Source organism: Bos indicus x Bos taurus, chromosome 3 (genome assembly GCF_003369695.1).
Source record: "Bos indicus x Bos taurus breed Angus x Brahman F1 hybrid chromosome 3, Bos_hybrid_MaternalHap_v2.0, whole genome shotgun sequence".
NCBI lineage: Eukaryota > Metazoa > Chordata > Mammalia > Artiodactyla > Bovidae > Bos > Bos indicus x Bos taurus.
The window spans coordinates 120,026,849-120,040,427 of NC_040078.1; the positions used below are offsets into that span (position 1 = coordinate 120,026,849).

The 13,579-nt window shown below is 59.2% G+C and overlaps 1 protein-coding gene across 6 annotated transcripts in view; it reads left to right on the plus strand.

The window, feature by feature from the left end:
• CROCC2 (ciliary rootlet coiled-coil, rootletin family member 2) overlaps positions 1 to 13,579 on the plus strand; it is a 68,718-nt gene that overhangs the window by 47,813 nt on the left and 7,326 nt on the right. For 5 of the 6 annotated variants that reach the window (XM_027538155.1, XM_027538158.1, XM_027538156.1 and 2 more), the window contains exons 23-25: positions 370 to 529; positions 1,789 to 1,941; positions 2,738 to 3,095. In XM_027538155.1, coding sequence (XP_027393956.1) covers positions 370 to 529; positions 1,789 to 1,941; positions 2,738 to 3,095 — 671 coding nt within the window. Of the gene's footprint in view, positions 1 to 369; positions 530 to 1,788; positions 1,942 to 2,737; positions 3,096 to 4,127; positions 5,333 to 13,579 lie in introns of those variants that run through there. The other variant, XM_027538160.1, reaches the window with a different exon arrangement.

A 13,579-nucleotide genomic window follows, 5' to 3' on the forward strand; every position in this document is an offset into this window, starting at 1 on the left:
TGAGAGCTGGGGAGGGGGTGCTGAGATCAGGGAGGGGGGCTGAGACCCAGCGGGGGTGGGCTGAGACCTGGGGAGGGGGCTGAGATCAGGGAAGGGGGCTGAGACCTGGGGGTATGAGACCTGGGCGGGGGGAGCTGAGACCTGAGGAGGGGGCTGAGACCCGGGGAGGGGCTGAGACATGGCCCTGGCGAGCGGTGCGGCCATTGCAGAGTCCGACCCAGACAGAGCATGCCCGCAGAGGCTGGGCTTTGGGAAGCTAGGATGGCAGGTAGGGAGATGGCGGCCTGCTGGTCTCCAGGACGGTCCCCTGGGGGTGCCGGAGCCGCCCCGCGCTCCCCAGCCTGAGCCCGCCCTCACCCCTCCGCTCAGCTTCAAGCGCTCCACGGAGGAGAGGGAGCAGAAGGTCCTGGTCCTGGAGGAGGCCTGGGCATCGGCCCAGAAGCAGGCGGGCGAGCTGCGGGCCAGCCTGCGGGAGGCGGAGCGGGCGGCCGTGGACACCCAGCAGCAGCTCCAGGAGCTACGCAGACAGGTGAGGGCGCCACCCTGGGCCCCCACCCCAGGAGCAGCCCCATTCCCGCCTCCAGGCCCCCAGGGCACTGTCCCCAGGCTGGGAGCCGCAGCTGCAGTGCGGCTCAGACCCACGGAGCCCAGGTTGGGCCTGCCAGCGAGACATAAAGGCAAGCCCCAAACTCCCTGGCTTAAAACAATCGCCCTGATGCCCATGGAGCCCGGGAGCCAGAAATCCAGCCAGGGGTTAGCACGGCTCTGCTCCACAAAGATCACACCAAGGAGACCCAGCCACACGGGGCGGAGGGACAGATGGTGGGATTCTCCTGACATACCTTCTCTGGCACCCGGTGCCTGATGCTGGCTGTGGGGGTTCAGCCAGGCAGTGCCCACGACCCCCAGGTGGCCTGGGCTCCTCCCATCATGCTGCCTCCGAGCTCAGCGTGAACAGATGGGCACCACTTCATCAGCCGGCCTTGGCTTCTGAGGCCGCAGCCACTGACAAACCGCCTTGGTCTCAAGCTCACCCCAGGGGGGTCCTAGAGCCCCCCTCATGTGGGAGGCCTGCCAAACGTGAGCACACACTTTTTCAGCTTTCTACAGACACTGCAGTTGGTGAATCGCTGTAGGGACAGGCACAAGTACACTCCTTGTTCATGTGGCCTGTACACCAGGCATCATTCACCTCTCTGGGCTCCTCAGGGTCCCGGCCTCAAGATGGCAGGCACCAGCAGGGGCTGGAGAGTGGCTGAAGGGGTCAGCTCCTAGGGCCTGCTCTCCCAAGGGGTCAGCTCCTGGAGCCTGCTCTCCCAAGGGGTCAGCTCCTGGAGCCTGCTCTCCCAAGGGGTCAGCTCCTAGAGCCTGCTCTCCCAAGGGGTCAGCTCCTGGAGCCTGCTCTCCCAAGGGGTCAGCTCCTAGAGCCTGCTCTCCCAAGGGGTCAGCTCCTGGAGCCTGCTCTCCCAAGGGCGCAGAGCAGACTGCAGCCCTGAGTGCGGCGTGACTCAGCCTCCCCGCATTCCGTCTGCTGCCCGGGTCAGCTCCTGGAGCCTGCTCTCCCAAGGGGTCAGCTCCTAGAGCCTGCTCTCCCAAGGGCGCAGAGCAGACTGCAGCCCTGAGTGGGGCGTGACTCAGCCTCCCTGCATTCCGTCTGCTGCCCGAGAGGGGGGCCTCTCCCCAGAGCATGTGAGCAGGGGCGGGGGTCAGCACAGCTCGCCAACTACCCCAGCCCCTTCTGGCACAGGGGCCCAGGCAGCCCCATCACAGTGGCCCCTCCATGTCCAGGTGACGACGCTGGAGGCAGAGAACCAGAGAAAGAGCCGGGAGCTGGTGCGGCTGCAGACCCGGGGTGCCCAGGAGCCAAGCCGGCAGGAGGCCCTGGCACTGCAGACGCTGGTGGCTGAGGCGAAGGCCGCCCGCGAGGACTCGCAGTGGGAGGTGGGCGCCCAGCACCTGGGGCTTCCGTCTGGCCGGAACCGGACCGTGCGTGGGGGCCCGGGCACCTCCCGAGGGGCGGGGGCGGCTGCATTTATTCCCCGTTTGCTCACGAGTATTCAGAGGCCCCTCAGCCGACTGCAGAGGGGCACCCTGGGGGCTGGGGCACAGGTCAGGCTGTGGGCAGGGTCTGCAGCAGCAGACAGGGTGTCCGCATTGGGAGGGACAGGGCGGATGCTGCAGAGGCATGGTTGGGTCAGGGAGGGCCCGTCTGCCCCGGGGCTGCACCACCCAGAGGAAGGAGAGGACAGTGGCCCAGCGGGAGGTCCCTGGGGACAGGTCCTGGTCGGGGGCAGGGGGCTTGGGGGGTGGGAGTGAAGTGATCGGGAGGAGGGGTGGCCTGGCCACTGGCCTGCGTGTGCTGACGGGACAGCATTCCGCTGGTCCTGTTTACCCCTTTGGAAGCCCATGGCGGGGGCCCTGGACTCAGGACGACAGCGGGTGAGCTGTGGCAGACTGGCCTGGGGCTGGCCCCGCACAGGCCCCGGAGCAGGCGGCCTTTGGCCATCACCTTCTCTGGCGAGGGTCGTGTGGCTGCCAGCCAGGCTCTATGCTGCCTGCCGGGACCTGCTTGGTGGTCCTGGGGTGCTCTCCCCACCTGGGCTCAGGGGTCCCCGCTGCCAGACATGCTTTGGGAGGCAAGTCAAGGGTCCCCCGGCTGTGACACCCCAAGGACGGGGTGAGGCCGAGATGCCTGGTGAGTCTTGGAGGGTCTGGAGCCCCCACACCCGTCCCACAGGTCCGGAGGCTGCGGCGGATGCTGGCAGAGGTGGAGGCCCAGGCCAAGACCCGGGAGAAGCACCTGGAGCGGCAGCTCTGCGAGAGCCGAGGGTCCGAGCGGGCCCTCTGGGCTGAGCTGCGTGGCGTCGCCCGGAAGCTGCTGCAGGCCGATGGCGTGGCCGACAGCCTCCAGGCTCGCCCGGACAGGGCCTGTGGCCGGGCCCACGGCCTCAAACAGGAGCCGGCCCGCGCCGAGGGCACCCAGCGGGAAACGGAGGACCAGCGGGGCCAGCTGTGGTCCATGCTCCGCCCCAGCGTGGGGCTCCACGGATGGAGCCCTGTGGCCTCTCCTGAGCCAGCAGGGCCCCCCACCAGAGGTCAGTGCCCTCCACGCCCACCCTCTCACCCACCCGGGGCGCCCCAGCCCCCCCGGGGCTCTCCCTCGCTCCCTGAGAGTGAGGCCAGCAGCGTGAGGGGTCGGGGCGCCTGTGCCTCTGTGTCCACCCCCCACCGTGCCCAGCGGTAGTCCGCGCCCCCACCGCTCCCAGTGGCCATCTGCACCCTCACTGCGCCCCCAGCGCACCCAGCGGTCGCCTCTGTCCTCAGGCTCAGAGGGCCGGTCCCGCTCGCTGCTCTGGTGGCTCTCGCCCGGCCCTGGAGCCCGCAGGGCAGAAGGGGCCCGGGCCTCCATGAGGGACGCCCAGAGGGACCTGACGCAGAAGCTGTGGGATGCCCAGTGGGAAGGGTAAAGGGAGTTGCTAGGACACGCCCGGGGGGCTTAGCAGGGCGGGGAGGAGACTCTCACTTGGGCTGCAGGCCTTCTGTCTGTCCCCCCTGGCTCTGCTGAGACCCTGGCGGGACCCAGTGGGACAAACACCACTAAACACTTGAGCCACTGGAAGCCCAGCTTCCCCCTTGTCCAGCTGTCTCTGTGCTCCGCCAGCCACAGGGCCCATCCTCCGAGGACCCATCCCAGGGGCTGGCCAGGTTACCCCAGAGTGCTTCGGTGACCTGCACTCTGGGGACCAAGCCCCCACCCTGCTGCCCTGGGGACCCCCATGAGCCCTGCCCCGAGCAGCCCTGAGCTGCCCCACCACCAGCCACCAGCCGGGCATGTGGACTGTCTGCCCACCCACGGGCTGCCCCCAACCTCAGTCCCCCCCAGGACGTCTGGCGCTCCCAGGCGGGGGGCCTGAGCGCCTGGTAGGGCGAGGCTGAGAGCGAGCCCACCTGGGCCCTCAGCCGCATAGGGCAGCTGCAGAAGGCGCTGGCCGTGGCAGAGAAGGGGACCTCCTACCTCTGCCCTGCCCCGGGTGCCATGGCACGGGTCATCCTAGGAAACGCCAGGCTTGGGCCCCAGGGGCTGCCCTCAGAGCACACACCCACCGAGGGCATTTTGCACTTGGCAGCCGGCGGTCTTTCTCAGCCATGCTTCCGCATCACAAGAGAGTCTAGTCCAGAGACCTCCAGGGCCTCCAGACCACGGCGCCCAGCTCGTCTGCAGTCACGTGGCCCTTCCCCCGCTAGGTCCCTGCCCTGCGTCACCCCCTCAGAGAGAGGGCCGCTGCCCTGCTGGTCACCCCGCCTCATTTCTGTACCCTCCCCCTACTGGGTCTGCTCAGGAGGCAGGCCGGGGCCTACCACAGCGTCCAAGGGAGGGGCTTCCGGGGGCAAAGCCAGAAGGAGAGAAGGCTGGGTGGGGAAGGATCACCTCCCCTAGGGACCTTGAGCTTCCAGGCAGGACAAGTAGAGCAGGGGACGATCAGACGGAGGCCTCTCCACCAGCTGGGTGTCGGCCACCTAGACCCACGGCGCCTCAGTCTCCTGGGCCATGCAGGTGCCTCCCGAACCTGGGAGCCAGGCGAGTGGCCCCGCTTGCCCCCCAGGCTGGCACCAGGTGGAGGACAAGCTGAGCAGTGCACAAGCCATGTGGGCTCTGCAGGAGGAGGCGCTCCCGAGGCTGCAGGCGAGGCGCCCAGCATGTGCGGCGGGCTATAAGAGGTGGAGGCTGCAGGTGGCGAGCACCCACACCCCAGGGCAGTGGGGGGACGGGGAGGCCGAGAGGGCTGCTGAGGAAGGAGAGGTTTCAGCTGCACGTGGTCAGAGGCCGCTGAGCTGGCTGAAGCAGATGGCCCCCAGGCACACTGGGCCCCACAGAACTGACTCCTCAGGGTTGACCAGAGCAGAGCATCTTTGAGGTGGTCCAGCCCTTACTTTACAGACTGGGGAAACTGAGTCCTGAGCAGGGAGCAACTTGGCCCCCAAGGCACAGCGAGCAAGGGGCAGGGTCAAGACAGGCTGCAACCGCCCAGATCTGTGCTCTCAGGGCAGGGAGAGGTGACACTGGCCCAGCCTAGGCGCTCTCCAAGTGTGCGGGGTCGGGGGTCAGGTTTACCCGCCGTGGGACCAGGTCCTGGCTGGGAGCTTGTGAGGTGCCCAGGCACTGGGGGAGGGGCTGAGAGAGCAGAGGAGGGGCCCAGGCTGTGTTCCGTTTCACATGTATGTTCACGTGTATCTGTTCCACGCACATTTAAAAGCCGTTTCCTGTTTGCAGGTTACAATTTTCAAAATGTCTCTATTAAATTAACCTCACAAATGCAACTTTCACATATTCCATCCGCATTCTGTCTCCTGAGTTTATCAGAGCTAAGAATCACATGTTGAATTTTCCCACTACAATTACTGGGAGGCAATGTCTCCTCTTATTTCTATCAGTCTTTAATTTCTGATTTCTGTGACACGCTCTGTCTAACGTGAACTGGAAGCTTCTGTGCCCTGTCCCACGCTATTTGTCTTGAATTCTACTCTGCTCCGTGCTGGCAGTGCCACCCCACCCCACCACCCCGACCTTGGACTCTGCACTTGGCTCTGTGTGTATTTGGCTGTCACTTCGTCAGCCTCCCTTCAGTTCAGCTCAGTCGCTCAGTCGTGTCCGACTCTGCGACCCCGTGGACTGCAGCATGCCAGGCCTCCCTGTCCATCACCAACTCCCGGAGTTCACTCAGACTCATGTCCATCAACTCAGTAATGCCATCCAACCATCTCATCCTCTGTCTTCCCCTTCTCTCCCGCCTTGAATCTTTCCCAGCATCAGGGTCTTTTCAAATGAGTCAGCTCTTCGCATCAGGTGGCCAAAGTACTGGAGTTTCAGCTTCAACATCAGTCCTTTCAATGAACACTCAGGACTGATTTCCTTTAGGATGGACTGGTTGGATCTCCTTGCTGTTCAAGGGACTCTCAAGAGTCTCCTCCAACACCACAGTTCAAATGCATTGGTTCTTCAGTGCTCAGCTTTCTTCATAGTCCAATTCTCACACCCATACATGACCACTGGAAAAACCGTAGCTTTGACTAGATGGACCTTTGTTGGCAAAGTAACGTCTCTGATTTTTAATATGCTCTCTAGTTTGGTCATAGCTTTTCTTCCAAGGAACAAGTGTCTTTTAATTTCATGGCTGCAGTCACCATCTGCAGTGATTTTGGAGACCCCCAAAATTAAGTCTGTCACTGTTTCCATTGTTTCCCATCTATTTGCCATGAACTGATGGGACCAGGTGCCACAATCTTCGTTTTCTGAATGTTGAGCTTTAAGCCAACTTTTTCACTCTCCTCTTTCACTTTCATCAAGAGGCTCTTTAGTTCTTCTTCGCTTTCTGCCATAAGGGTGGTGTCATCTGCATATCTGAGGTTATTGATATTTCTCCCAGCAATCTTGATTCCAGCTTGTGCTTCATCCAGCCTGGCATTTCACATGATGTACTCTGCATACAAGTTAAACAAGCAGGGTGACAATATCCAGCCCTGACGCACTCCTTTCCCGATTTGGAGCCAGTCTGCTGTTCCGTGTCAGGTTCTGACTGTTGCTTCTCCGCCTGCACACGGTTTCTTGGGAGGCAGGTCAGGTTTTCCGGTGTTCCCGTCTCTCGAAGAAATTAAAGCTGTGTGCTGACTGCACTCTGCTTCTCTCCCGTCGCTGACGGGACACTCCCTGCCGTGACGGCCCCTTTGTGTCCTTTTACTTGGGGGCCGTGTATGCGTGTTTCCCCCACCCCAGCCCCCCTTCCCTCCAGCGTCTGCACGTGGCGTCACAGCTCCTCCCCTTCCTGGTCGCCTCTGGGGCAGGCGGCACTGTAACGGAAGCACTTTGCCTGCCGCTCAGTGTTAAGCGTGAAGAGAAAGCGTGCATCTCCTGAGCTCAGGGACCCCTTGGCTGGACCCTGGGCCTCCCAGCTGCAGAGCGTGTACACCTGTGCCTCTGGGCCTACAGAGCCTGCTCTGCTCTGGGCGGTTCCCACTGAAACCTCGCTGCAGCCCGCCCTCCGCTCGGCCCTGCCCTCCTTGCTGACCTTGAACTTCACCTTCCTGTCACCGTGCTTGGGCACTCAGGGTCTCAGAGAGCTCAGCCGCCCTGGCTGCTCTCCCTGCCTCCCCGAGGCCCTGGGCAAGCCCTCATGTTTTCACTGAGGATGGTTCACTCTCTGGCTCCGGCTCTGGTCTCACCTTCTTGAGAAAGTCAGTTACCGTTTTCTGACACGATTCGCATTTCTCACTTTTCAATTCAAGACCCTCAGATCAGACTCTGGGGACTGGCTGCTCTCCTGAACCATAGCTGACAGCAACTCACTTGCTAATTCTTTTTCCTTCTTTCAAGAAGGGGGTCTGATCTGGTCTTGTTCCAAGCTGGGGTACAGAGGAACCCATCAGGGGTTTCATGCGTCTCTGCCCAGACATTTCAGGCTCAAAGGAAAGGCAGAGAGCCAGATTCCAAGGGGAGCCACGGGGGGCCGTGGGGAGACATGAGAGAGCCATGGGGAGGTGTGGGGGAGCCACGGAGAGATGTGTAGAGACGGGGGGAGATGTGGGGAGCATTGGGAGTTGTGGGGAGGTATGGGGAACCATGGGGAGATGTGGGGAGATATGAGGAGATGTAGGGAGATGTGTGGAGATATAGAGAGAGATATAGAGATATGAGGAGATGTGGGGAGAAGTGGGGAGATGTGTGGAGACATGAGGAGATATAGGGAGATGTGTGGAGATATAAGGAGATATAGGGAGATATATGGAGATATGAGGAGATGTGGGGAGATGTGTGGAGACATGAGGAGATGTGTGAAGATGTGGGGACGTGTGTGAAGATGTGGGGACGTGTGTGGAGATGTGGGGAGATGTGTGGAGATGTGGGAGATATGAGGAGATGCAAGGAGATGTAGGGACATGTGAGGAGATGTGGGGAGATGTGGGGACCTGTGTGGAAACACAGGGAGATATGAAGAGATGTGTGGAGATGTGGGGACATGTGTGGAGCTGTGGGGAGATATGAGGAGATGTGTGGAGATGTGGGGACATATGTGGAGATGTGGGGAGATATGAGGAGATGTGTGGAGATGTAGGGACATGTGTGGAGATGTGGGGACATGTGTGGGGATGTGGGGACATGTGTGGAGATGTGGGGAGATGTGGGGACATGTGTGGAGATGTGGGGACATGTGTGGAGATGTGGGGAGATGTGGGGACATGTGTGGAGATGTGGGGACATGTGTGGAGATGTGTGCAGATGTGGGGACATGTGTGGAGATGTGGGGACATGTGTGGAGATGTGGGGAGATGTGTGGAGATGTGGGGAGATATGAGGAGATGTGGGGAGATATGTGGAGATGTGGGGATATATGAGGAGATGTGGGGAGATATGAGGAGATGTGTGGAGATATGTGGAGATGTGGGGAGATATGAGGAGATGTGGGGAGATATGAGGAGATGTGTGGAGATATGTGGAGATGTGGGGAGATATGAGGAGATGTGTGGAGATATGTGGAGATGTGGGGAGATATGAGGAGATGTGTGGAGATGTGGGGACATGTGTGGAGATGTGGGGAGATATGAGGAGATGTGTGGAGATGTGGGGACATGTGTGGAGATGTGGGAACATGTGTGGAGATGTGGGGACATGTGTGGAGATGTGGGGAGATATGAGGAGATGTGGGGGAGATGTGGGGACATGTGTGGAGATGTGGGGAGATATGAGGAGATGTGGGGGAGTGGCACCAGAGGCATTGCTGAGTCCCCCAGAACTTTTCTGTTCCGGGAATAGGGAGTGCGGCCTGACCTCAGAGAACAGCTGGAGCCCTTCCTGGTGACTCAACCCCTATGACCTTGGTCCCTGAAGGTCAACCCCCAACCCCTGCACCCCTCCAGCCTGGCTTCTGAGGTCCCTACAAGGGGGTCCCACATGGGATTCCTACATGGGTCCCCACATGGGCTCCACTCGGGTGCTGACAGCATGTTCAGGATGTTGTTTCCATCTCTCTGCCCACACTCATTTTTTGCTTGGCCAAGTGTTTAGCAGAGCATGTGTGCTGAAATCTATGCATATTATGTCCGATTTTTCTAAGAACCCTGGCAACTATCGATTCTCCTATTTTGGGGCCAGTTGGCTTCATCTGTTCTCCATCTTTCGGGAACCCTCAAAGTCCCTGACTCCAGCTCTGAGGAAAGTTTCCCAGTTTCTGTGATCTGCTGGCCATTGCAGTGGGCGCCGGGGAGGGGTTTCAGGCGCCCCTAAGTCAGCAGAGGCCCCTGGCACGCCCGCACTCCCAGGGAACCTGAGCTGCAGTGTTTCCCGCTGGCCGGGCACTCAGGACTCACGGCCACACACCCACAGCGCATCCAGGCCAGGTGGCCAGGCTGCCAGTGTGAGCTAGAGCGAGGCCTGCCTTTTACAACATCTTTCACTTTCACGGACTGGATTTTCCCCCGTTTCACATAAGCCAATGTGTTTGTCAAGAGAAAGTTAATTAAAAACATATTTTTCTAATTAAATGGTAGGCTGTGCTATGCAAACAGTAAGATTCTTGTTTGAGAACAAACCACCCCCCGCTTCCCGCCGTTTCCAGGGCTACCCTGGGAATTCAATGGATCAACAACACAGACCCGAGCCCTGAGGTTAGGACACGCGCGAACACAGGCCCCCGGGGGCCCGGAGGCCGCTGGTGGCCCAGCCAGCGCAGGCGCAGCGGGGGGCCTGGCGCCCGCCCACTGGGAGAGGCTGCCCGAGGCTGTCCTCGGCCCAGAGCCAGGTCACGGCCTCAATGGCTCGGAGGGCTCGCGGCGGCCTCCTGGCACCCAGGCACGCCACGTCCACCAGGTCGCCACACGCCCTCCACACCCTCCTCTTCCACAGAGAGCTTGCCTCCAGGGCCTGAATCAGGCTTCCGTCCAGGTTCTAGAAGCAAAGCGGGGAGCGGCTCGGCCTCCCGGGCTGGAGGCACTGGCCCGCGCTGTGGCTGGAGTGGATTCCTAATGTTTGATCAAGAATGTCTGTGTTCCTTTAGGGTGCCATACTTACCCGAGTTCTTTAATATGTTACATGTATTTTATTTTCATAAAATGAATTGATGAGCTTTCCATGTTTTTCTGTCACCTGAGAGAGTCTAAACTGCCTCAGAGTTAAGCTTTCTTGAAAGGCTGCATTGAACTTACCCGCAAGCTCCCTGCCTAACCTGTCGTCTTAAATAACCATTTGAATTCCCTCTCCCAACTCTTCCCCCTTGGTCTGTTTCAGTTTTCCATCTCTTCTGGGGTCAGTTTTTGACATTTGGAAGTCACTCATCCCATATTTTTTAATGCACCACCAGGGAATCACTCTCATATTTAACCATTATTTACACGTGTTGTTGTTGCTCATTCACTAAGTCGTGTTTGACTCTTTGCAAACCCACAGACTGCAGCACACCAGGCCTCCCAGTCCATCACCATCTCCCGGAGTTTGCTCAAATTCATGTCCATTGAGTCGGTGATGCCATCCAACCATCTCATCCTCTGTCGTCCCCTTCTCCTCTCCTGCCTTCAATCTTTGCCAGCATCAGGGTTTTTTCAAATGAGTCAGCTCTTCGCATCAGGTGGCCAAAGTATTGGATCTTTAACTTCAGCATCAGTCTTTCCAATGAATATTCAGAGTTGATTTCCTTTAGGATGGACTGGTAGTTAGATTTCATTTATATCTGTAGTTACATCTGTTTCTGTCCCTGATGTTAAGAGATTTTTGTTTCTATTTAACTTGCCAACAGTTCATCTGTTTTATTGGCCTTTTCAAAGAATTAACTTTTATCTCTTTTCTCCTTTTTGTTCATTTTTATCCCTAATAACATCCTCTTTTTGTTGTTGTAACATTTCTGATTTCTTTGATTATATAAGTGATGTATTTATGTTTGGGCTTATTCTTTCAATAGTAAACGTATTCAATATTAGCCCATTTTCCTTCATCATGGTTTTCAATATAATTCTTCCCCCCTCCCTTTTTTTTAACCAATTTTCTAGGAGTTTGTGTCTTTATTTCTTCTTTCGTTCAAAGGTTATTTGTTAATGGAAGAATAATTAAAGCTTGTGTCTCTTTTCGTCACTTGTCTTACTGGAGAGCGAGCTGGCTCTGGGCGGTTACAAGCTTTTGATCGGCTTCCAGATAATCTGCTCTTTGCTTACGCGCCTGCTCTCTCGGTTGTTGATTTTGGTTGTTGGTTTGTTGGTTCAGTTTTGTCTACTTGTTTGTGGTACATTTGGAGGGAAACTGGACAAGTTGATAGCAGTTTACAGAGAATAGATGTTTGAGATTTTCCAAGGGATTTTGAAAGAGAATAAGAAAACTGACTGCATCAGTATCGTGGTGAAAGCAGCAGAGGCTGGCGGGAGGGCGAGCCGGAAGGCGAGCAGGGCAGAGTCCGGAAGCGTCCAGCTGCCAGGAACCCACAGCAGACATGGCCTCCGTCCGGGCCGCTGAGGCCCACTGTCTGAAGAGAAGGGCTCTGCCCCTTACACGTGAGCTCTTCCCAGTGACGGTTCTGTCCCAGGACTGGCCAGAGGGCTCCGGGCTCCCAGAGGGCAGGACCAGGCGGCTGTACCTGCCGCCCATGCCCACCCGCACTGGACGTTGCCCAACCGACGAACAGACCGATCCAAGTCACCAGTGGATGAGAAGGTTGAGGACCTAAGCCCAAGAGCTCAGAGGGACAGGCTGGGGGTAGCAGCAGGCTCTGCTCTTGTGCAACAGGCTGGGTGATGAGTGTCACCCCCGCCTGCAGTGCTGGTGCCTGAGGCGTTTCCGCCTCTGTGACCCCCGTGTTCCGGCAGCCCTCATACGAGGGGGGACCCCACAGCTCTCCTATCCTTCCCTTGGTCCCGACAGGAACCCCATGAAATCGCATCACACCCGTCCACAGGACGGAAACCCAGGCTGGGAGCTGGTCCAAGGGTGCACACGAAGCCCCAGCCCCTTCCTCAAACCCAGGAGCTGCCGGAGTGGGCTGTCAAGCCTGGGCAGGAGGGCTGGGCGGCGTGCACGCCTGCAGCTGCACCCCACTCTGAGTGCTGTGGGCTGGTGACGCTGGCTCGGCCAGCCCCCACCTGTCTCAGGATCAGGGCTCAGAAAAGCCACCCAAGGAGGAGACCGACTCAGTGGGGCACATGAAGGGGGCCCATGCCATTAGTACCGCAATCATTCCAGTTACAGAATCCTGTACAAGCCGCGTCAGCACAAGAGCAGCGTAATGCTCCACAGGAGTGCCTGTGCCTCCTTAAGACCGTGAAACGGTTAAGCCATATTTGAGGGAAACTTCTGCTTTTCTACTGGAAAATGTATACAAACAGAAAACTGTCATTTCCAAAATTACAAAGAAGGGTGAAACTTCAATTTTAGGTACAAGCGTTGCTCTCCTTCTTTAGTTAAAGTCCTAAATAGTCAGAACCCCAAAAATCCATGCAGGGCCACTCTGCCTGCCTTCCTCACCCAGCCTGGGACGGGACCCCAGTCACGGCCCTGCCCTCCCCTGAGCCCGTCCTCCTCCCGCATTCAGTGAAAACTGACCGGGAAAGGCTGTGAGAGCCCCTTAGTCACCCCGCTCCTTGTGAACCACGAGTCTGCTGCCTGAGCCTGTAACCCGAGGGCTGAGCCTGGTGGGTCATCAGGGTCTCTGCCTTCGGGTCCCCTCTCTGGCTCTGTGCCCCCCACAACCCACACCCCGCCCCTCGCCGCTGTCCCGTCTCCCCTCCCCCAGCCAGGTTTCTGGAAGGGCTGCCCGCCTCCTGTCCCCAGACCTTCAGCGCCCCAACCCCGCCGCCTCACACACAGAGACCACCAGCAACTTGGTCCGGTCCAGAGGGTCCTTTGGGGCCTGATTCTCCGGCCTCTGGAGCATCCCGCACAAGGGGCCCCCCTGTCCCTCCTGAGCTGTGCCAGCTCGCTGAGCCTCCCGGGGCTGTGTCTCCTCTTCTCTCTGCTCTAAAGTCCATTTGCCGCCCCTTCCTAGCCCGAGCCGCCGCGGGCTCCCTGAGGACAATCTCGGGGAGCCCAGTTCGCCTCCCTCGCCCCCTCACCTCCGCCTTCCCGCTCAGCCGCCCACAATAGGACACCATGCATTCCCAGAGGCCCAGGCCCACTGTGCTGGCTCCAGCCCCGGACACAGGGCACCATCGCCTCTCACCGAGGCTCTGAGCCGGGTGGAGGGCGGGCGGGCTCGTGGCCCTGGGCTGTCAGGCTAGGAAGGCAGTGGGCAGCACCAGGCTCGGGCTGAGGAGGAAGCCCCAGCGTCCCAGGAGCACACGACGAGCCCCGAGGAAGCAGGGCGCACGTGGTGGGCATAGGGCCAAGCCCCACAGGCCGGCGAGCTTCCGAGGACTACTGGGGTCTTTATTCCAAGCTCCGGGAGTGGGGCAGGGACGACGCTTGTCTTCCGAGGCCACTCTGACCACAGGGAAGTGCCTTTGCCCACAGAAGGCCAACAAGGCCTCCTTCTAGAACTCTCCCCACCAGACGTGGCACCGAACTGTCTGAGGGGTGCCCACTGTACTCGGCCTGTTCTTGCTTCTTTACACG